The 24,731-nt window shown below is 43.2% G+C and overlaps 1 protein-coding gene across 2 annotated transcripts in view; it reads left to right on the forward strand.

The window, feature by feature from the left end:
• Positions 1–24,731, forward strand: part of RRBP1 (ribosome binding protein 1) — a 193,657-nt gene that overhangs the window by 30,431 nt on the left and 138,495 nt on the right. For both annotated transcript variants that reach the window (XM_030196260.1, XM_030196259.1), the window contains exon 2: positions 14,639–15,422. In XM_030196260.1, the coding sequence (XP_030052120.1) occupies positions 14,657–15,422 (766 nt within the window). In that variant the 5' untranslated portion in view covers positions 14,639–14,656. The remainder of the gene's footprint in view (positions 1–14,638; positions 15,423–24,731) is intronic.

Raw genomic sequence — 24,731 nt, forward strand, 5'->3', positions numbered from 1 at the left:
ACCAATTTCCAGCCCCTCTCCAAGCTCTCTAGTTACTGATACTATGCTGGACAAAAAATTGGTGGGGTGTAGCCTTTGTGGTCCATCCATTCCTCTGCTTATGACACACATACATCTTCATTTGAGTTACTAGCTTCTTATTGTCCCAGATCTTACCCAATCTGTTCCTGACTGATGTTGCTTTATTAATGCTAATTTTCATTTCTTTTTCCATGTTATTGTTATTGTCTTCTGTTATCAGGTCTTTTATTTATTTATTTATTTATTTATTTATTTATTTATTTATGGTTCGCTTATATCCCACATTTTCCCACTCATGCAGGCACAATGTGGCTTATAGAAAGTTAAGTAAAAATTACAAAGTTGGAAACTTAGGAAAGTATACAAGAAGCAAACAGGGGGAACAGTATCTAACAGTGCGAAACTAGGCAGGGTAAGGGTCAAGGAGGGTGCATCAATCAGTGGTGTAAAGTGGGGAGTAAGTCTTAGCAAAGAAGTAGGTCTTTAACAACTTCCTGAAGAGGGTATGGTTCGCTTGAGTTTTAAGGTGTCACGGGAGAGCATTCCAGTGTTTAGGACTCCAGTAGCGGAAGGACGAGGTGAAGATCTTCTTGTACTTGACACCCTTGCAATTCGGGAAGTGGAGGTGGAGATAAGACTGAGCAGCAGGATTGGTATTCCTAGGCAGAAGGTCGATCAAGGGGAGCATGTAATCCGGGGCAACCCCATAGATGATTTTATGGGTTAGGGAGCAAAGCTTAAAGGTAATGCGCTCCTGTACAGGCTCCTGTATAGGCAGCCAATGGAGTTTGAAGCGCAAGGGTTCGGCGTGCGCAAAGCGCCGTTCTCTTAGGATGAGTCTCGCAGCAGTGTTCTGAACTGTTAGGAACTTTTTCAACAATGAGACCTGGCAGCCTGCATAAATTCCGCTGCAGTAATCCAGATGGGAGAGGACGAGCCAGTGGACAAGTGTACGGAACAAATCTCTAGTAAGGAGGTATCTTATGCGCCGGAGCCTCCACATAGCGTGAAACATTTTTCTGGAGACCAAGTGCACGTGATTGGCCAACTGGAGATGTGAGTCCAAGTGCACTCCTAAAAGCTGCAGGCTATTGGCAATCGGAAGGGCAGAGCCCATCACTGGAAGCATTGTGTCAGATACTTGGGTGTGGGTGGACGAGAGTATGAGACACTGTGTTTTGTCCTTATTTAATTTGAAGCGGAACACCTGAGCCCAATGCTCTAAGACGGAGAAGCAGGCATCAATGAGGTTAGCAATTTCAGATACAGTGGTGTGAAAGGGGATGTAGACTGTAATATCATCAGCATAGATGAAAGGGTTGAGGTCCAATTTTGCGAGAGCTGAGGCTAAAGGCATCATCATAATATTAAATAAGGTAGGTGAAAGGGGACAGCCCTGTGGGACCCCACAGGAGGCCTTCCACGGATCAGAAGTAGTGGAGTTCACTATGACCTGGTAGGATCTGGTAGTCAAAAAGCCCTTGAACCAATGCAAGACAGGCTCTCCTGTGCCAAAAGAGTCCAGCAGATGAAGCAGGAGTACCTGATTAGATCAGTTTGGCATCAGTGCACAAATTAGTTCATGCATTGATTTTAAGTGGATTTGACTATGGGAACTCTTTATTCAACAGTCTGCCCATTCAGGCATTCTCACACCGAGGCATGCTGGTTAGCTCTTAACGATATTCTTCTGCTTCCATAGATATCAATATTGCCAGAAAGCTATTGCAATGTCCCACTACACTGCAAAATTAAGGCAGCAAGTATGCACAAAGCCACCACTGCAGTGTACTGCATCACACTGGCAGTGCACTATTTCTTGTTATTGTGCTTGGGAAAGAGGGAGGGAGAAATTACTCTGAGCTGCCAGGAGCTGTAAGTTAAGTCCGCATACACTTAGCTGCTAATAGTATTGATTGGTACAGTGGTGAGGGGGTGGGGGGAAGAACAATAGTGTCTTGGGCATTTTTTTGTAGGAAGGAGATCGGTAGAAATGATGCTGTAGTTAAACTTAACCTAATTGGTGTATTTAAGGTCAGGGGAATTTTGTTTGTTTGTTGCACATTGGATTTTAGAGGGAAATTGTATATGTGTTTGTGTTTCTTTGCCTTCTTCTGAGTCATCATGTAGAAAGAGTTGTTAAGCAATTGGAAAAAATTGGGCTTGATGGCTCTTTGGGCTTTTTTTCAGTTTAAACAGCTGCACAGTTGCAAGAAGGCCAAGCCACGCTTAACGCCACCTGATGCTGTCTGAAAACTTACCATTGTTCTGTGTCTCCAGCTCAGATTTATGCTGCTAAATGTAAAAACAAGACTATTCACTAAAGCATGGTTAGAGTGTCCTGTAACTAGTGATACAGAGAAATTGATCTTTGAGAGACAAATTTTTGGCTTTTCTGATACCACACCATAATTGCTGTACAGCTTTTATTCTTCATGCACTATCTTTTGGTAGGAAGAGGATACTGCCCTGAAAATAGAACGGAAAATAAATATTGGAAGGAATGAATGAATACAATTAAAATGTCCCTTTTCCGGGTAGTGAAGCAGACCACCACCAGAAGTGAAACACCAGTGCAATAAAACAGTTCACAGCCACTTTATTTCAATTCAATTACAGACATAAAAACCCGATGTGGCCACTTTTTGGTGGCATCTGCATCAGGGGACAATGGATCCAAAATCACTTTTTAAAGCAGTGTTGTTAGCTGCACATTCTGTCCCCAAACCGATTTGCTGTGAACGGTTTATTGCACTGGTGTTTCACTTCTGGTGGTGTGCTGTTTGCTCTTGTGCATTGTGTAGATCTTATTTGTCCTCCATTTCAGGGTAGTGTGGTCTTCCTGCCAGAAGATGGTGCTCCAGGAAGAGAAGACCATACAGTGGAAATGAGGGAATTCTTTACTGGCTCACAATAGTGACAATACTGTTGGTTCTCCCGGTGATGAGAGCTGTAGAGGACAGGTCACTGTTGTATAGAAATGGTGACTCCTGAACACAAAGCTCCCTTAGCCATAACTTTTAACTCACTGATGACTGTGGATGGTAGCGGCAGGAGAAGGAGATGGCGGATTTGGATTTAACTCGGGCCTTTTTTAGTAGTAGCTCAAGGTGAGTTATATTCAGGTACACTAGGCATTTCCTTGACCCTGGAAAGCTCACAATCTAATTTGGTATCTGAGGCACCCCGCTTCCTGCCTCTCAGTGTAAGTCCTGTCGGCCGCCTGCAGCTGGGGGCTCAACTCCTGGTGAATGGCGGTCACCACGGGTGAACCTCAGTGTTGCTCGGCCACCAAGCAGAACCCGGGTCCGAACCCTTCGCACCCGGCAGCACTCTGCGTGGCACAAGAACTCACGCAGCTGACAACAGGAGAAGTTAGACACAAGAGTAAGAGGAAAGAAACGGATGGAATAGGTGTAGGGGGAGAAAGATAGGAAGGTAAGTTTGGAGAAAATAGTGAAAAGGGAGTATAATAAGCAGTTAGACAAAGAAGCAAATACAGATGCTTCTCTCTCTTTCGATTCCCAGTGTCCTGTCCTCTTTCTTCCCAGTTATCCCCTCCATCTCCTTCTTCAGGAGTCTTATGATGTATGGCTGATTGTGTAGCTATTGCTACACTACGGTGCTCTTCTCTTTTCTGACAGTGGAAGTTTATACCTTTTATATGAAAGGGTTTTTTTGTAACAAACTATCGACTTTACACAATCAGCCATACATCATAAGACTCCTGAAGAAGGCACGAGCTAGCGCTGAAACACAGCTATGTTGAGTCGTTGTCACTTCGCTTGCAATAAAGAATTGTTTCTTTATAGATGTCTCCTCCGGTTTTTAGAAGAGCCTACCTTTTCTACTTGTTGCTTCTTCAACGTTAATAAAACCCACTTCAGGGCCAGTGCCAGCCATGATGGGGCTCAGGGCAGCTGCTAGGGAGGGGACTTCCAAAGCTTGCTTTCATACTGTCCCTCTTTGGGGCAGGTTTTGGGGTTCCCAGTAACATAGAGGCCCAGGACAATTGCTCTGTTTGCCCACCCTTAATGCCAAAACAGTCACCCCCATCCATTCCTCCCCTTTCCCCTGTACTTCAACCCAATACTCACGGTAACTGATCAGCATAACATTGTAAGAACCCCCATGTGTTCTCAGAAGGATCTAGTCTATTCTCCTTGAGAGCTGTGACATTAAAGCGACATATTTCAGACTATTTTATTTTATTTATTGGGATTTATTGAACACCTTTATGAAGAGATTCACCCAAGGTGGTGTACAGTATTTCAGACTATGGTGCCACTTAGTGATTGAAATTGGATTCACAAATTTCTATTCAGCAGCAACCACAAGTTGGGTAGCATAAATGCAGCAGCTCTGAATCCTACGTAGTGATGCATCAATTGAAGTTCAAAAGGCATATCATCCTGTCTAACTGTATAGTAGGACCTAGAATTTTTCCCATTTCTGTTTCAACAAGAGCCCAACAAATAACCACTGGTGGGCAGACCCACCATATATTGATAAGGGTACCAGCACCTCCACAATTTCTCCAATAGAGGATCTGTTTTTTTTTTAATTTTAATTTTTATTAATTTGCATTATTAAACAAGCAAAAATACTTGTACAGAAAAGTTCGGTTAACTTTGACTATTAATACAAAGTAATATATAAAAAGAAGAAAATATATACTTTTAACTTCACATAAGTCCACAATATGGGTCCAAGATTCCTAATAAAATGGAATTTAAGGAAATAAGTAAGAAAAAAAACTTAGCGGGTGTACAGGATTATAATTATTAATAAGAGTAAATGCTAGGTATTACTACTTCCAGCATCTCGGCTAGATGTTATAAAGGCTGCGAGTTGAGAAGGTTCATAGTAGGCAAATTTCTACGACTGGTATCTGATCACACATTTACATGGATATTTAAGGAAGAAAGTTGCTCCTAGTTGAAGTACTTCTGATTTCATTTGAAGAAATTGCTGACATCTTTTTTTGTGTAACCCTTGAAACATCCGGATAAATTCGAACTTTAAGGCCTTTAAAAGTCTTTTCTTTGTTTTGAAAAAATAGTCTTAGAATCCAAATTTTATCTGGAGTTAAGGTGACTGTAGCCACCAAGGTGGTAGATGTTACTTGCTGTAAGTCAGATGTTTGCAACAACGCTAAAACATCTAAGGCCTGATTATTCTAGAGTTGTTGATTTTCATCGCCTTTAATGGGGAGGTAATAAACCTGTGAAAATGGAGGAATATTATCATTCCCTACCGCCAAAACATCTTTAAGGTAGTTTTTTAACATTTCTTGAGGAGAGACTGATTTTTGTTGAGGAAAATTAGTAAAATGTAAATTATTACTTCTAGAGTAATTTTCAAATATTTGAGTCTTCTAAGAGTCATCAAGTCTTTAACCATGTTGTTTTGCATAAGTTGAATTTGCTGAATATCCTTTTCTTGATTTTGAACCTAGTGGTTCAAAATTTTCAATCCACTTTCTGTTTCTTTTAAATTCCCCTTTAAAATTACTATTTCTTCTGTTATTTTTTTTAACCTGGGGGCATAATACTTTTCCTAAGTCAGCTATAAGAGTCCAAAGATTATCTAAAGTCACTTCAGTAGGTTTATTAAGTAGAGATGTAAATTGAGTGGTCAGTACCTCAGAATGTTGGAGGATAGTTTCTGTTTCTCAGTTCGGAGCTCGAAACTCTCCCGTTGATGCTGTCTCTGCAGGTAGAGAGGAGTTTGCAAACTCCTCATATCCCCAAGTTGATCGTATTGTACCTCCCGTCTTTCTGTTACTGTAACATCCAGGATTGAAGACGCCGTCATTGGGGAGCTGCTTCCTCACTGCTGCGGGGGAGGAACTCTAATGTCAGGGCTTAATGTGACTTCCAGCCCATGGTTCTGCTCATGACCTCCATTTGCCCCGGACGGAACAAGCGGGCCGCTCACTGACAATTCTAAATCCGAAGTTCTCTGCATATAAGAAAGAATGGACCTGGGACGAACCGTAGGGTTCTGCCGCTGAGGGGTAACGGCAGCGGCCCGGCCTCTCCTTTTCGGCATCTCAAAAGTTAATGGTTAAATGCAGGAGCTCACACACACATCCGTTTCACTCGGCGGCCATCTTGGATCCCCAAGGATCTGCTTTTAAAGTACGGAATTATGAGGGGGATTCGGACAGCCTTGTAACATGGGTGTTGTTGGCTGTTGGAGAGGTGTTCAAGTACTGAGTGGGAGATTGGGGCTGTAGGCTTATGTCTTTGGGTGCTAGGTGAAGGATCTGGGCTTTTGGCTGAGGTGTTCAGGTGCCGGATGAAGGACTGGATATGTGGTAGGAGGGAATAGACCCAGGGTGGGAGGGGAATACCACAGTGGCAATGGTACATTTTTATGTTTATTTCCTGGGCCCATGCCTTCTGCATTTACCGCACAATCTTTGCGCTTACTGCATATTTATTTATTTATTAGGATTTATTTACTGCCTTTTTGAAGGAATTCACTCAAGGTGGTGTTTTTTGCATTAAACCTGAAAGTACTAAAACTACAGTACTTTAGTAAAAGGGCCCCATATCATTTTGCAAAAAGATCAGTCGAAACAGGTCCAACCTTCTATTGTCCACCAGTGACAGAAATGGTGTCAAGAATGAACTGAGACCCAGTTGATTCCTAATCCTGTTCCATACTAAAATTATTGGCTTTAACCAGCAGATTCCATGTGGCATGCAATCAAATTGTTCCAAAGAGTTCAACACTGTTTTTTTTTTGTTTTTGTTCCATTAGGATTAAGTTCAATTTGTTTTGATATCCAGTCAGATGTGTATCTCAGCTGACAAGCCAAGCTATATTAAAAAGTCTGGGAAAGCTATACAACCATTCCCACTGCTGATTTTAGCTTGGCTTGCCTCCTCCACAATATTTAAAAGCTGCAGAGATTTAGAAATGTACTTTTTTTTTAAAAGATCTTTTTAAGCTAGCATTTATAGGGGGGATAAAAATTTTGGAAAAAGGAGTTATTTCAACAAAAAACATACTCCCAGACAATGAGAGAAGAAGTACTTTCTGAGAGATTTCTTAACTTCTGGAATGATCCTTTTCATGGGAATCCCATAGAGCCTCATAGAACCTTTTGGATAAGGAGGTGGAATGCTAAATATTTGGAATTGATAAGATGTTTTAAAGACCCATTGCTGTTTTCCTAGGCCAGTTTAGCAGTTCTCATTTTTAACAAAATTGCTTTTCTGCCAGCATCTCTTATATGCCTTACAACCTCCTATTCTAAACTTGGGGCCATTTAGCCTGAAGCATGCTAAGCAGTTAGGGCTGGATTCAATAAGTGGTGCCTAGGCACCAGGAAGAATCTATGCTAAGCGCTAGTCTGTAAATGGAGCGCCATGCTGAGTGTCCTTTAAGGAATAGCACTTACTCCAGGATTCTATATAGCACGCCTAGAGATCCGTGCTGAAATCCAAACGTATTCTGTAACAACATGCATAACTTAATTGGCTTAATGAGTCAATCAGCGTTGATAACAGCACTTAAGCACTAATTGGCAATAATTAGAATTTACGTGCCAACTCGCTAAGCGTTTTCTATAATGCAGTGCGCATAACTTCTAACATGCGAATCCAAAAAGGGGCATAGTTATGGACAAGGAAATAGGCATTCCAAAAATTACGTGCATAGTTATAAAATATGGCCCAATGCGCCTAAATCTACATGCCAGGATTTACGCCATGTTTTTTCATTGGTGTAAATGGATGCTCAGACTTTTAGTTGCAAGGGTGTCAACAATGCATATTCTATATACTGTGCTGAAATGTAGGTGCCGCTTGTAGAATAAGCTTAGACAAAATGTTTCCTGCGCAGATTGTTTAGGAGCCATATATAGAATCCCCCCTTAGCGCAGATCCCCATGCCCAACTTTGAGCGAGAGAACCTAAGCTAGCCGAAACTTAGTATAAATCCCGGCACGCAAGTTGGATGCATAGCTCCTTTATTCTATAACATTGCATCTAAGGTTTGGGAATGACCCTGACCTGCCTATGCCCTTCCCATTGCTAGGCCCCCTTTTGGATTGTGTGTGAGACAATTTAGGTGCTCAGTGTTATAGAATAGTGCGCAGACAGATGCGCATACAAATCCAAATTAGTGCCGGTTAATGAGGTGTCAACAATCAATTATTGACATTAACTTGTTAATTTGCATGCACATATGAAACATGTGGTAATCGTTCCTAACTTTACACGCAATTAAAATATACTCATATCACTTGCTTAGATACACTACTTCTTTAACCCACAAGAGATTCTTTATATTCATCCAATCACATTTCATTCATTCTCTGTTCTTTTGAATGACCTCAGTGATGTTTGTTGCCAACAAACAATTGTTTTTTATGGCAACGTCAACATCATAACATCTTCATAGGTCAACTACTACTACTACTACTATTTAGCATTTCTATAGCGCTACAAGGCGTACGCAGCGCTGTACAAACATAGAATAAAGACAGTCCCTGCTCAAAGAGCTTACAATCTAATAGACCAAAAAAAAAAGTAAGCAAATCAAATCAATTAATATGTACAGGAAGCAGGAGAGGAGGGTAGGTGGAGGTGAGTGGTTACAAGTGGTTACGAGTCAAAAGCAATGTTAAATAGGTGGGCTTTCAGTCTAGATTTAAAGGTGGCCAAGGATGGGGCAAGACGTAGGGGCTCAGGAAGTTTATTCCAGGTGTAGGGTGCAGCGAGACAGAAGGCGTGAAGTCTGGAGTTGGCAGTAGTGGAGAAGGGAACAGATAAGAAGGATTTATCCATGGAGCGGAGTGCACGGGAAGGGGTGTAGGAAAGTATGAGTGTGGAGAGATAGGAAAGGTTAAAAATATTAGAGCCATCTTGGCTACATTGGAGGATGTTTGCTGCTGCTCAACACCTTCGCTGTTAGTAAGCTTTATTGCAGAGAAGGCGTTCAATCAGGTATCCTGAAGATGTATGGAGTTCTCAAGAGGTATGACATTTCAGGAACTGCAATTAAGACGCTTTATGGATCTTTGACTTTTATGGCGATGAATGGAACGTGTAGTGATTTCTTCCCCATTCATTGTGGGACTAGACAGGGATGCCCCTTATCACCAATGCTTTTTGTGCTGGTTTTGGATCCTCTAATCCGAGTGATCCTGTCCAATCCAGAGGTGTGGGGAGTGCACGGGGTTTAGAGAGTTCAAAATTGCTGTATTTGCAGGCGATTTATTAGCACACCTGTGCATTCTCTCCCTTCTCTCTTGGAGAGTATAGAAAAATTTGGTGACTTCTCAGAGTTCAAACTAAATCAACACAAGTTGGAGGCTTTGGCCATTGAGGCCACACTCCCAAGGATTTGGGGAGAAACTTTTCCTCTTTGTTGGGCTACAGACTCTTTCTGCTATCTGAGAGTCCAGCTTTCGGTCAACCCATGAAAATTTATATCAGCATAATATACCAGAACTTATTCATAAGAACATAAGAGTAGCCATACTGGATCAGACCAATGGTCCATCTAGCCCAGTATCCTGTTTTCCAAACAGTGGCCAAGCCAGGTCACAAGTACCTGGCAGAAACTCATTAGACAGTGCCTGGAGGCATGTGGGACACGCCCCCTATTGCTCAGTGGGAGAATTAATTTAGTTCATATGACTATTTTCCCAAAATGGCTTTATGTGCTCCAAAATCTTCCCATCTTTCTCCTGCATAAGGAGTTAAGGGTGATTAATAGACTGTAAGATTTTGCTGGGGGAATAAAAAATAATATTAAAGGCAGACAGACTGTACAGTCCATATAGACAGGGAGAACTAGGGTCTTAAATGGTATATCCAGGCATGCGTCTTGTGCCACTTATGGAACTGGGTTTTAAATACAGATACATATATTCCAGTAGATATGGAATGGGCATTGGCAATACCACTTCATTGAATGTATCTGTTGCATTCTTATCATCACATGCTTCCCCTTCATTTACTTCAAAGTGTCCTTGTCCACCCCATATGAGAAACTTAGAAGAGGATCCTGTAACATGGGGGGGCGTAGTTCTTTTTCCAGTGATCTTCTCCCTATTGTAGGTAGTGCAGATTTCAAACCGGGGATGGACAATGTAATTGTTTGTAGGTGGGCTCAGGAAGGTATACAATTCTTGCACCGGGTTATACGAGAGGACGGATACATAACACCTATGTAATACATATGTTACAGACCTTCTGGGAGGGGCTGTAGGAAGCTGGAATACAATTTTTGTACATAGGTAATTATCACATTATGTGGCATCACTATGGGAGCACAACTTTGCACATGGCTTAGCTAAACAACTGGATGACTTTTTCCAAGCTGACGCCCCACAAACTTTGACCATCCCGATGCTGCATAAACAACTTTTGCAATATTCTTTTACCAAAGAATTATACAGGAATGCTTATATTTTGGGCCTGTAAGTTGGGTATTAGGTTAACAAATAAAGAATTTATACAGTTGCTTGGGCAGATTCCATCTCGCTGGTATGCGAGAATGTAATTTCTACACTTTGACAAGAGCTTATTTTTCATATAAACAGGCATTTAGAGCTGGAGTTGCTTCATCCCCTAATTGCCCCAAATGTGGGTCAGTGGATGGTCGTCCAAAAAGTGACATAAATGGGCACGTGGACGTCCTTCTTACAGAGATGTCCAAATCAGTATAATCGAAACTGTTTCCATCGCAAGAACATCCAAATCTCAAGGGGGTGTATCGGAAGCGTGTTTGAGGCGGGACTTGGGCGTTCCTAAGACTTGGACATCTTTGAGCCATAATGGAACAAAGCAAAGACACCCAGGACTAAAACTTGGACACTTTCACCTAGACCTGTTTTTATTACGAATAAGGCACAAAAAGGTGCCTGAAATGACTAGATGACCACTGGAGGGAAACTGGGATGACCTCCCCTTACTCCCCCAGTGGTCACTAACCCCCTCCCACGCTCCAAAAAACATGCTTAAAAATATTACTTGCCAGCCTCAGATGTCATACTCAGGTCCATGATAGCGCATGCAGGTCCCTGGAGTACTTTAGTACTAGGCGCAGTGCACTTCAGACAGGTGGACCCAGGCCCATACCCCCCCCCCCCCCCACCTGTTACATTTGTGGAGGAAACAGCGAGCCCTCCAAAACTCACCAGAAACCCTCTGTACCCACATATAGGTGCCCCACTTCACCTGTAAGGGCTATGGTAGTTGTGTACAGTTGGGGATAGTGGGTTTTGGGGTTTTTTTTTTTTTGGGGGGGGGGGGCTCAGCACAAAAGGTAAGGGACCTGTGTACCTGGGAGCATTTTATGAAGTCCACTGCAATGCCCCCTAGGGTGCCTGATTGCTGTCCTGGCATATCAGGAGGACCAGTGTACTAAAAATGTTGGCTCCTCCCACGTCCAAATAGCTTGAATTTGGATGTATTAGACTTGGATGTTTTTGTTTTCGAAAATGGCTGAAAATCAAAGACATCCAAATCCAAGGATGTCCATGGTATTTTCGAACACAAAGATGGACATCCATCTTTTTTCAAAAATGACCTTTTCCCCGCCTCCAAATTTGGACGTTTTACAAAGACGTCCAAATTCCAATTTAGACATTTCTTTCGAAAATGCTCCTCTATTCCATGCTGTATGGAACAGTTCAAAGATTTGCCCCCTTCCCTGGATATTCAACCGGTGGCGATCAGCAGTTTTTAAAACGCTGATCGTCTCCGACTAGATTATCCTGATGTTCAGTGCCAGGCCTTGTCCAGGCACTGGCACTGAATATTGGGGACAATTTTGGCCGCCCTGGCTATCTGGAATGAATGCAGGTTCAGCCAATATTCAGCCATCTTTTCTCCAAGCTGAAGAGCCGTAGCCGCTTTAGGCTTATGTCGTAGAGAAGTCGTCCCATCCCCTTTATCATTTTTGTCACCCTTCTCTGTACCCTTTCTAGTTCCACTATATCTTTTTTTGAGATGTGGTGACCAGAATTGCACACAATATTTGAGGTGCGGTCGCATCATAGAGCGATAAAAAGGCATTATAACATCCTCATTTTTGTTTTACGTTCTTTCCTAATGATACCTAACATTCAATTTGCTTTCAAAGCTGCCACCACACACTAAGCAGAAGGTTACATGTTAACTGATTTCAGTTTACGCCAATAATTGTTTGTTAAAAAGTCAATTATTGGCTCATTAAATTATATGCACAAGTTAAACGTGTTCAAACTTTTGTCGACTTTTATAGCGTGATATAACTGGCTAGCTGTGAATATTCAGCTCTTCGCCAGCGAAATTTAGCGGCCAAGTAGGACTGCGTAAATATCAGGCCTATCTGTGGCTGCTATAAACTTAATTGGCCAGCGCTGAACATTAACTTGGCCAGTTAAGTTTAAACCGGCCACAAAAAAATGGATATTCAGTGCCGGTCACTGGAAATGGTCCTGCACCTCATATCCGAGCTCAGTGCTGATTGCTGCATTTAGCCAGCCTGCCTCTCGCAGGCTGAATATCAGCTAGAATATCTTTGGAATTATTTTTTATGATAAATTCCTAATGATCACTGACTTTAGTAGATAGGTTTGCTTAAAATGGATGGTGTTTACTCTCAGTGTATTTGAAAGCTGACATGTACAGTAAAGGGATCACTCTCATCCACCTATGTGTAAGGGAATTCTGAGTTCCCATATAGTGGTTTTGTATCAGTTTTAAATACCCCACCCTTGACACATTCAACAAATCAAATCATTCTGTGGTTTGAATCTGACTGAAACTGGTTTCCAGACTCCATGAGAATTTGAGTGATTAAAATTGTATTGCATGTTAAGAATTTTTTGAAAATAGACTCTATTGTACAACCCAAACATGTTTTTTTTTTTTTTTATAGTTTAATGGGTTGTGTCCTAGAGATTCTGATTTCACTTTGGTAGCTCCTCTGTTTCCTCGTATGCTCGCTGCAGTGACGATGGGCCTTATCAGTCAAGTCTCCTGAAATTTAAAACTGTAGTTCTGCATGATCTTTCATCCACACCTGTGTTCAACAACCATTCAGTGTAGAAAACTTGACATGCTAATTTGCTTAAAGTTGGCCAAGGTTTTTACTAATTGTGTGGGTGCATGCTTGCTAGTTGATTGCCTTCAAGTGAAACTTGTCTTTGAGATCTAAATCATTCAAGTAACACCTGCATTTCAGTACATCAGAAAAGCATTTTTTAAATTCTGATTGTTTATTTTATTTTCCAAGTACATGATTAATGTAACTTGTGCTACATTTTTGATAGTTGAAGGATATTTTTGGAAAATGAGTGCCCCTGTATTTAGCTTCAGTTTAGGAGAGAATGCATTTGCTGTCTTTTAGGTTAGTTTTAATGGCTAAACAAGTGGGGAAAACATGCAGAGCATGGTTCATGGAATTCTTTGCAAGTACCCAGTGTTTGTTTATTTATTTGGACTTAGGTCACATCTTTTTTTGGAGAAAAGTCCATAAATTGTTATTAAGAGACCTGGGGAAGCCACTGCTTGTTCTTGGGATTAAGTAGCATGGAATCTTGCCACTTTTTGGGACTCTACCAGGTACTTGTAGCCTGGATGGGCCACTGTTGAAAACATGATACTGGGTTAGATAGACCATCAGTCTGACCCAGTAGGGTAACTCATGTTCTTAATAGCTCAAGGTGAGTTAGATTTTTGTCTGTTTTATAACCTTTCACCTTGACTAGTCATAGTGACAGTCCTTGTCAGGAGCTATAGACTACAGCTCCCTTTAGAGCTATCTACATTGTATATCTGGCCAAAAAGTGTCACGATTGAGAATACTTCACCTTCAGGGGCTCTGAATGCTGCAGCCTCCCCAACTATAACTTGGGAAATGAAATCCAACCCAGGTTCACTATATGGCAGTATGTAACATTGTCACCGAGCTGTCCGACCAGCTTGGTAGTGGTGATTTCTGAGAGGACTTGGAGACAAACAAAGCTGTGAAATGGATGCACAATGTGGTCTTGTAGTTGCAAACTGTGTCGGGCTGAATGTGGTATTGGCCATATCTGGTTGCCTAAGCCAGTGTTTTTCAAGCTGTTTCTGGACTGCCTTCTAGCTGATCTGTTTTTCAGGCTATCCCGAATGAATATGCATGAGAGAGATTTGCATGCATCGGTATAGGTCCAAGAGTCCAGGGGGTTAACCCTGAGTGAGTAATAAGTGTAGCACCAAGGTTCATGAGAATTTGTTACTCTAATGAAAGTGGCAGGAAGACAACTGAGCATATTCCACGGCCACTTGATTCTTATCTGCTGTTTACTCTACTGCTGTGTTTAAACTCCAATGTATATTATATTGTTTTATTAACGAGCTGTAATTGATTTTAGGGGCAAGAGGGCACTGTTTGGTTTATTACATTCTCATTTTATCTTACTGGAGCACAGCTCTGTTTAAATGATAGTAGAATTTTCCTCAGCAACTTTGCATCAAAACTGTCAAGCAATTACCTTTCCTGTAACCTGACATTATTCAGTTTTAGTAACCAAAGAAACACTATTTTTTTTCTGAACTGTAAAAAAAAATTTACTTTGAAGTGGCATGGTTTGGCATAATTGCTTGTATGTGTTTTGCAGGTAGAACAGTAAGAAACAATGGATTTGTATGATCCTCAGACAGTGGGCGTTATGGTCTTTGGTGGCTTTGTGGTCATCTCTGCCATTGGTATCTTCTTGGTGTCTACTTTCTCGATGAAGGAGACATCTTATGAAGAAGCCCTGGCAAAGCAACGGAAGGAGCTTGAGAAGAGCCAACAGCAAAAAGTTGAGAAGAAAAAGAAAGAGAAACCCATTGAGAAGAAAGGAAAAGCCAAGAAAAAAGAGGACAAACCTAATGGGAAAATACCAGAACAGGAACCAGCTCAAGACGTGATCGACACATCAAAGGATGTGGAACCTGAAGTTGCTTTGGTTGCAGAATCGCTTGTTACTGAACCCACCATTGTGGCAATTTCCGCACCAGCTCCCGAGAAGGCTGCCTTGTCCCCTAAAGACAAGAAAAAGAAGGAGAAGAAAGTTGCCAAAGCTGAACCAGCTCCTTCCCCAGCAGCAACATTGTCACAGACCATTGTCTCAAAACCTCTGCCTGTTTTGGAGGTCATAGCCAAGGAAGTGCCAGTCATTTCTGCCTCCCCAGTTGGAGTGCAGCCAAGTACACCAGTAGCAAATTCGGTGCCTATGAAGAAAGTAGAAGCGAATTTGGTGCCAATGAAGAAAGTAGAAGCAAATTCGGTGCCAATGAAGAAAGTAGAAATGAATTCGGTGCCTATGAAGAAAGTAGAAGTTATCCCAAATGTGGATGAACTGAAGCACGAGGTGGCTGCTAAGAAAAAGAATGTAGCAAAGAAAAAGTCTGAGCCAAGTAAGCATTTCTAGTTTTCTTCACTGACCTTTTTGGACTAGATTTTTTTCTTGTGTGCTATTATTGCAGGTACTTTACACAAGCTAATGCATGTTTGTGTGCGTTGTCACACTTGAGTAAATCTAGCCCTCAGGGGCTCTTTTACTAAAGTATGCTAAGCAATTTGCACTAAATGAGCGCAAAGTGCTATTCTGTAAATGGCGTTCCAAGTTGGGTGCCATTTGTAGAATACAGTTTGGCGCTACGAGCTGTGCCCAAAATTGGACACAAGGATTTACCCCAACTGAAATCTGCTGTGAATCCTTGTGCCTTAATTAGGTGTGGATATGCCTAATTCTGTAACACTGCATGCAAATTGCAGGAACGCCCCTGACCCACCCATGCCCCCTCCAATGACCATGCCCCTTTTTAGATTCATGCGTAAAAATTTACACATACATCTTTATAGAATAGCGACTAAAAGATACGCACATAAATTTTAAATATTGCCAACTATTGTTAGTGCTGAATTATCTACACTAATTGGCTTATTATGCAATTTGTAGTTCCAAATATAGAATTAGGGGATTAGTGTGTGAATTAATGCATGGTAATTGTTACCGCATGCCATGTTAATCATTACTGCCCCAGCATGTCTGGTTAAAACACACTGAGTGGGTGATCCCTGGATTTTCTGTGGCACATAAATAGCCGATGCTGCTGAAAATCCAGAGAGGCCATAACTTCACTATCTGGTTAATGCCAGGCCAGTCTTGGGGCACAGTCTGTGTCAGGGGCGTATCTGGACTCTGGCAGTAGGAGGGGCCAGGGCCAGAGGGAGGGGGCACATTTAGCCCCCCCCCCCCCGGCACCACCGACCCCCCCCCCGCCATTGCCAGAGCCCCCCCCCGCCACCAACGACTCTCTCCACCTCCTCTCCCGCCGCCAACCCTCCCCCGCTGATGTTGTTTACCTTTGCTGGCGGGGACCCCAACCCCCGCCAGCCGAGGTCCGCTTCCGCCTGCTTTTAAAAATAATTCTTCAGCTGGCGGGGAACCCCAACCCCCGCCAGCTGCCGAGGTCTTCAAAGTTCTTGTTCGTCGTCCTCCTCCGTGGCCATGCTATACGCTGCTGATTCGGAGTCTGTCTGACGTCGCACCACGTTGTACGCGCGTACAACGTGGTGCGACGTCAGACAGACTCCGAATCAACAGGGTACAGCATGGCCACGGAGGACGACAAACAAGAACTTTGAAGACTTTGGCGGCTGGCGGGGGTTGGGGTCCCCCGCCAGCTGAAGAATTATTTTTAAAAGCAGGCGGAAGCGGACCTCGGCTGGCGGGGGTTGGGGTCCCCCGCCAGCAAAGGTAAACAACATTAGTGGGGGAGGGTTGGCGGCGGGAGGGGGGCCAGGGCGAAATCTGCGGGGGGCCCAGGCCCCTGTGGCCCCACGCAGATACGCCCCTGGTCTGTGTAAAGCCAGTTAGTGGTGATTTCAGACAGCAAAAAGTCTGTCCTAACTTTTTCCAGCCAGTCTGAATAATGATTCAGCCAGCTCTGTTGTCAAAATAAGCTTGTCAGCCTCATCAGGGAATTGATTTTTGTGTGCAGTGCTGTACAGAAAAGACTGCTGATAAAATTCAAAGATTAACATTTTAACCCAGTTCATGGCACTTACGGTAATCAAAAAGAAAGAAAAAAGCATTTATCTAAAAATTCAAATGAGATGTGTATGCCAACAAAGGTATAAATGAGTGAGCAGAAACGTCTTTTGGGAAAGCTCCAATAGAATTAGGTATTTACTGCATCTTTGTGATAAAACTTGATGCTGAAAAGCTTTATAAAAAATCAGAGAAAGTCATTGTAGTACTTGGAAAATGCAGGATTGTTATTTCACACTTTAGCAGATTGGACAACAGCTGGGGACTGGTAGTTTTCATTTCAGTTACTGTTCGTTCATGTGAGGAAAGAACAATGCAGTGGCCACTGATCAAAGGGAGTCTTACACCAGGCATAATTTCTGTTTGACCTGACAATCCATCCTTGAAGGGATTGAAGGCTTTTGTGTGTTTTTCTGATATCTACCAAAAATAATCATTTATTCAAACACCAACCCCAACTGTCAGCTTCCAGTAGGGCACCAAAATTTGAAAGTTTGCCCATAGGGATAGATTCTGTATTGGGTGCCCACATTTAGGTGGTGGGATGATGCATGCTAAGCGCGAATTCTATAAGGGCAGTTCCGTGCAGAACTGTCTTTCTTGAATACTAGCTTAAGTCATGACAAAGACTGGTATAAATCCTACTGTCACTTAGGCATGGAAATTGAAGTATTCTAAAACTCCACGCCTAAATCCTGGGAATGCCTATGAACAAGGAGGTTTAATTGACAGGAGCCATCTTGATACACTCAAACCAATGCAAACTATTGGGCCACGCCAAGCTACACATAGGCGGTCCTTATTTCTAATGAGCATTTGCTATTGTTTTGAGTCACTCAATATGGTGGCATGCTCCACCTACTGGAATCAGGGGCCAAAATATTGGGCCAAGCATGCTCCCGCCGTGTCCTGTCAATTAAATCACCTTGCCTTTGATTCTTCCTTGGCCATGCCTCCTTTGGAGTTGCATGCGAGATGAATCAGTACAGGTTATATGATAAGGGCGCAGAGCAGATATGTGCATAGTTAGTAATTAGTGCCAATTAATGCTTGTTACGGCCAATTATTGATATCACCAATTTAGCCAGTTACTTTATGTGCGTATCTGTGATCCACACCCAAAAGTGCATGCCTGACTTTGGGAGACCTATGCAGAATTTGGGGGATACTGTACAGCCCACCCAAATCAAGCTGCTTTCAAAACACAAGGTAACCATCCTGCTTATTTTCGAAAGAGAAGGGCAGCCATCTTCTGACACAAATCGGGAGATGGCCGGCCTTCTCCTAAAGCCGGCCAAATCGGTATAATTGAAAGCTGATTTTGGCCGGCTTCAACTGCTTTCCGTCGCAGGGCTGGCCAAAGTTCAAGGGGGCGTGTCGGCAGTGTACCGAAGGTGGGACGGGGGCATGGTTAAGAGATGGCCGGCCTCGGCCGATAATGGAAAAAAGAAAGCCGGGCCTGACGAGCATTTGGCCAACTTGGTCCCTTTTTGTTCACGACCAAGCCGTGAAAAAGTGCCTGAACTGACCAGATGACCACCAGAGGGAATTGGGGATGACCTCCCCTTACTTCCCCAGTGGTCACCAACCCTCTCCCACCCAAAAAAAAATAAAAAATATTTTTTTGCCAGCCTCAAATGTCATACCAAGCTCCATCACAGCGCTATGCAGGTCCATGGAGCAGTTTTTAGTGGGTACTGCAGTGCACTTCAGGCAGGTGGACCCAGGCCCACCCCCCCTACCTGTTACACTTGTGGTGGTAAATGTGAGCCCTTCAAAATCCACCCAAAACCCACTGTACCCACATCTAGGTGCCCCCCCCATTACCCCCTTTAAGGGCTATGTTAGTGGTGTACAGTTGTGGGGAGTGTTTTTTTTTGGGGGGGGGGTGGGGGGCTCAGCACGCAAGGTAAGGGAGCTATGCACCTGGGAGCTATTTTTATTTTTTTTATTTTTAGATGTGCCCCCTAGGGTGCCCGGTTGGTGTCCTGGCATGTGAGGGGGACCAGTGTGCTACAAATGCTGGCTCCTCCCACGACCATATGGCTTGGATTTGGTCGAGTTTGAGATGGCTGCCATTAGTTTCCATTATCGGTGAAAACCAATGTTGGCCATCTCTAAGGCCGGCCCCGACCATATTATCGAAACGAAAGATGGCCGGCCATCTTGTTTCGATAATACGGTTGGAGATGCTGCTTTACTGGGCTGGCCTTAAAGATGGCCTCCCTTATAGATGGGCGCCCCCATTCGATTATGCCCCTCTATGTAGGCTGTCTTTGAACAATGTCTTGTTATGCTACTGAAAGCATTTGTGTGTGCCTATGCTGCATTGAATGTTGGCACAAAGCTTGCACATTATTGACATTCCCACCATCCCAATACATTTTCAAATATTATAATGGCAATTTTCTAAGGAATTTCCATGAATATAACAAGGGTTTATGTACAGAAAAGGCCCTTTTGAAAATTGCCAACATTTGTCTAAGTGGAGGGAATGGAAGGGGTAGCCAAGAGTGGAGGGAGTAGCCTAGCGATTAGAGCACCAGTCTCAACATTCAGAGGTGGCCGGTTCAAATGCCATTGCTGTTCCTTGTGACCTTGGGCAAGTCGCTTAACCCTCCATTGCCTTAGGTACAAAATTAGATTGTGAGCCCTCCAGGGACAGAGAAATACCCCATGTGCCTGAATGTAACTCACCTTGAGCTACTACTGAAAAAGGTGTGAGCAAAAATCTAAGCTTATGTGCCCAGAGAGAAGGTGTCCCTGTGCGTGAATGGCACTTGTGTACCTACTTTTGTCATATCAAAGCTATGCAGAAAGTTTACATGTGAAAAATACTCACACAAATAGCAGATGCAAATTTGTTGCAGCTGGTGAGGATTTTCCCCATAATATAACAGTTCCTTCCCATCTAATTCAGTCATCACAACAAGAGTCCTTGGTCAGTACAGCGCTGCGTAACCCTAGTAGCGCTCTAGAAATGTTAAGTAGTAGTAGTAGGAAAAGTACACTGTGATTGATAATAGGAAACAGTATGCTGGTACCTTGAATAGCCACTATCCTCTGGATTCTATATAGGTCGCTCAAATTTGGGCACACAAGGCAGGTTTGCTTATTTTTTAATGACAAAAGTCACAGTGTTGCAGAGCTTTCTCCCCTTAATTAACTGGTCTCCCCTCAGCAACTTACTCTCCCATGAATTCCCTCCCTCCCCATTCTCTTCATCTTCTGACCTTTCCTGACCTCCTCCTCCTTCTCTGGGAATCCTATGGTCAGAGTTCACCCTCTTCTCCTTGACAGTTTTTACCAGTGCTTTTTTTGTAGAAAAAAAGGTACCAGTAGCCAACCTTAAGGGTGGGGTCACTATGGCTCCTCCCCTACATAGCCATACCCCCCACAGTAGCCACACCTATTTTACCAGCCATGGAAAATATAAAAAAGCTTAATTGAAAATAGTACACCAGTCCCTAGGTTTAACACAAGAACCCCTAAGGGTGATCAACAGTTAATAAAATATGTAGACAATAATTCAGCTGAAACCCCCAAAAAACAGACTCTGGTATACAGAACAACACCAGAAAAACAAAAATATTTCCCCTTGTACTGCTATAAAGATAGCAGACGTAAATATCAAAAAACTGACATATTCTATTCACTACATTGCAAATTAACAACTACAAATAAAACAAAAAATTAACACAGCTATCACACTACTTTATCATTGGGTAGATATCGTAAACTAAAAATAAAATGATTTCTTCTACATTTGTTGTGTGGCCACATACTTTTCTTCAGTTGTATTGATCCCAGTCTTTGGTTTCTACTTTCCTCATCTTCTCTTAACTCTATTGCCAAAATTTCCTGTTTGTCATTTTTCTCTTCTCCTTTTACTTTCAGCTTTCTTCAGTTTATTTTCTGCCTCTGTCCACATTTAATTTTTCTTACTATCCAATCTTCAGTTTCCCTACCTACAGCTGGCCCCCTCTCCTCCCATCTTCCATTCAGCATTTCTCCTCTTTCCTCCCCACTTCCATCCAGCATTTGTCCCCTCTCTCCTCCAAGCTTCCATATAGTATCTCCTCCTTTCTCTCTCTATCCTTCCATCCAGTATCTCCCCCCTCTCTATCCTTCTATCCAGTATCTCCCCCTCTCTCTCTCCATCCTTTCATCCAGCACCTCCCTCTCTCTCCAGCATCTCCCCCTCTCTCTCCATCATTGCATCCAACATCTCCCCCTCTCTCTTTCTCTCTCTCTTCATCCTTCCATCCAGCATCTCCCTCTCTCTCTCTCCATCCTTCCATCCATCCAGCATCTTCCCCCCCTCTCTCCCCATCCTTCCATCCAGCGTTTTCCCCCTCTCCCATGTCTGCTGCTGTTTCGCCCAATGAGCAGCAGCAGGGGCAAAGCAAGGAGAAGCAAGCTGTGGCCGCAGTACTCAGGTGCATGCTCTCAGCATCTTCCCCTCTGACATCAACTTCCTGTTCCGGGGCAGGAGACCGGCAGAGCCGGCAGTTCACGCCTGAGCACTGTGGCCCAGTACCTGCTTTTCCTTGCTTTGCTAGCTGCTGCTGCTCATTAGGAGAAGCAGCAGAGGCCGTGGGAGAGAGGCAGGAGATTAGGGGATGAGCGGGCAAAGAATAAAAATTGCTGGTACACTGTACCAGCGCATACCGGCACAAAAAAGTCCTGTTTTTTACTAAAGTTTTCTCTTTTTCCAGAAAAACCGCTTGTGTACTTAACCCTGTTCCTTTCTCCTGATTGGTATTTCTTCTAGCTGTCAACATGGTAACCAATTCCCTTTCACTGAGACTTCCCTCTTCCTGGAAAACTGCTGTTATTCACCCAGTTTTAAAGAACTCCTCCCTTGACTCTTCTGCCATTGCTATCCCCTTCCTGACCAAGCATACTGAACGAATTGTCTTCTCACAGCTACTTCAGCATACTCAGTCCTCTAATTTCTTGCATCTCTACCAATCTGGTTTTCGCCCTGATACTCCACTGAGACAGTCCTTACTTTCATTCTAAATGATATCCACTCAAGTTTTGATAATGGTGATGCTGCTCCTTTGGTCTCCTTTGACCTCTCTGCAGCCTTTGATCTCGTTATCACACTCTTCTTCTTTCCAGACTCTCATCTCTAGGAATTTCAGATACTGTCATTTGTTGATTCACTCCTTTTCTGTCTGAGCATACCTGTAAGGTACTTACCCTTTTCTCTGAACTTAGTTCTTTTTCATTTCTTGTGGTGTCCCCCAAAGCTCAGTATTTCCCTCCTACTCTTATCTTTCTGGGCCCATTAGCTACACTAATTTAGGATTTCAATATTAGGTTCTACATATATGTGGATAACATTCTTCTAGTTTCAACTCAAGACCCCTATGCTCCTGATCTCTCTACACTTCAATTTTGTCTTCATGCTGTTGACCATTGGCTTACTGTTAATCATTTGGTACTCAATCCATCTAAATTGGCTCTCCTTTGCATTACAGGTACCTCTAATTACTCTTCCATTTCCCCTTTGCTCCATTACCTGCCTTTAACCCTTGATACCAACCTCACTTTCAGCTGTCAAATCTCTGTGGTTGTTAAATCCTACCTTTTCTGTCTACAAGCTATTAGTTCTCTCCGGCCTTACTTGGACAACAACTTTTCTGTAGCACGTCTTTATATTTTTGTTTCCTTAAAATTAGACTACTGTAACATTATCTATTCTGGTCTTCCCTTTTATGAAGAAGCTTCAGTCAGTCCAGAATACAGCCATACACTTCCTTTGTCATTCTCATGGTACAATCATATTTCTCCCCTTCCCCAGCAGCACTGCTGACTCCTGATTTTCTACAGGATCTAAAACAAAATAATTACACTGATGCATAGGGCTGTTCATGCTGGAATTCCCCCTATCTTTCAACAGTTGTCATTGGCCCATCTGTATAATCGAAAGCCGATTGTGGGTGTCCCCAACTGCTTTCTGTTGCAGGGACGACCAAAGTTCCCAGGGGCGTGTTGGAAGCGTAGCGAAGGCGGGAGTGGGGTGTGCTTAACACATGGGCGGCCTCGACCCATAATTGAAAAAGGAAGAGCGTCCCTGACGAGCACTTGGATGACTTTACTTGGTCCTTTGTTTGTTACGACCAAGCCATGAAAATGACCACCGGAGGGAATCAGTGGTCACTAACCCCCTCCCACCCTCAAGAAAATTCTTTAAAAATATTCTTTGCCAGCCTCAAATGTCATACTCAGGTCCATCGCAGCAGTATGCAGGTCCCTGGAGCAGTTTTAGTGGGTGCAGTGCACTTCAGACAGGCGAACCCAAGCCCATTTCCCCCCTACCTGTTACACTTGGGGTGGTAAATGTGAGCCCTGAAAACCCCACCAGAAACCTACTGTACCCACATGTAGGTGCCCCCCCTTCACCCATAAGGGCTATGGTAGTGGTGTACATTTGTGGGTAGTGGGTTTTGGGGGGCTCAGCACACAAGGTAAGGGAGCTATGTACCGGGGAGCATTTTATGAAGTCCACTGTAGTGTCCCCTAGGGTGCCCGGTTGGTTTCCTGGCATGTCAGGGGGACCAGTGCACTACGAATGCTGGCTCCTCCCATGACCAAATGGCTTGCATTTGGTCATTTCTGAGATGGGCGTCCTCAATTTCCATTATCGCCGAAAATCAGAAACGACCAAGTCTAAGGACGACCATCTCTAAGGTCGACCTAAATTTCCAGATTTGGCCATCCCCAACTGTATTATCAAAACGAAAGATGGGCATCCATCTTGTTTTGATAATATGGGTTTCCCCGCCCCTTCACAGGGATGTCCTGCGAGGACGTCCTCAGAAAAACTTGGGCGTCCCTTTCTATTATGCCTTTGTATCGCTCCATGGTGTGACCACATCTAAAAAAAGATATAGTGGAATTAGAAAAGGTAAAGAGAAGGGCAACAAAAATGATAAAGGAGATGGGACGACTTCCCTGTGAGGAAAGGCTAAAGTGTCTAGGGCTCTTCAACTTGGAGAAGAGACGGCAGAGGGGAGATATGATAGAGGTCTATAAAATAATGAGTGGAGTGGAATGGGTAGACGTGAATCGCTTGTTTACTCTTTCCAAAAATACTAGGACTAGGGAGCACGCGATGAAGCTACAAAGTAGTAAATTTAAAACAAATTGGAGGAAATTTTTCTTCACTCAATGTGTAATTAAACTCTGGAATTTTGTTGCCAGAGAATGTAGTAAAAGCAGATAGCTTAGTGGGGTTTTAAAAAAGTTTGGATGGCTTCCTAAAGGAAAAGTCCATAGACCGTTATTAAAATGGACTTGGGGAAAATTCACTGCTTATCTCTAGGATAAGCAGCATAAAATGTACTGTACGTTTTTGGGATCTTGCCAGGTACTTGTGACCTGGATTGACCACTGTTAGAAACAGGATGCTGGGCTTGATGGACCTTCGGTCTGTCCCAGGGTGTACTTATGTACTAAGCATTAGAGAATGACATGGGGTGGGGCAGGGACGGAGACAGAGCCTGCAGGGATGGGGACAAACCTTATCCCTGTCCCCGTGTCATTCTCTAATACAAACAACAGTGTTTTGATTTTTTGGCAGAACAAGCAAAAGTGCTGGCCAAAACTGGGAAAACTTGCATGGAGGCTCCTGTGCATTCCTTCTACCAGCTCATCT

The sequence above is a fragment of the Microcaecilia unicolor genome, chromosome 3 (genome assembly GCF_901765095.1).
Source record: "Microcaecilia unicolor chromosome 3, aMicUni1.1, whole genome shotgun sequence".
In the NCBI taxonomy this organism is placed as follows: Eukaryota; Metazoa; Chordata; class Amphibia; order Gymnophiona; family Siphonopidae; genus Microcaecilia; species Microcaecilia unicolor.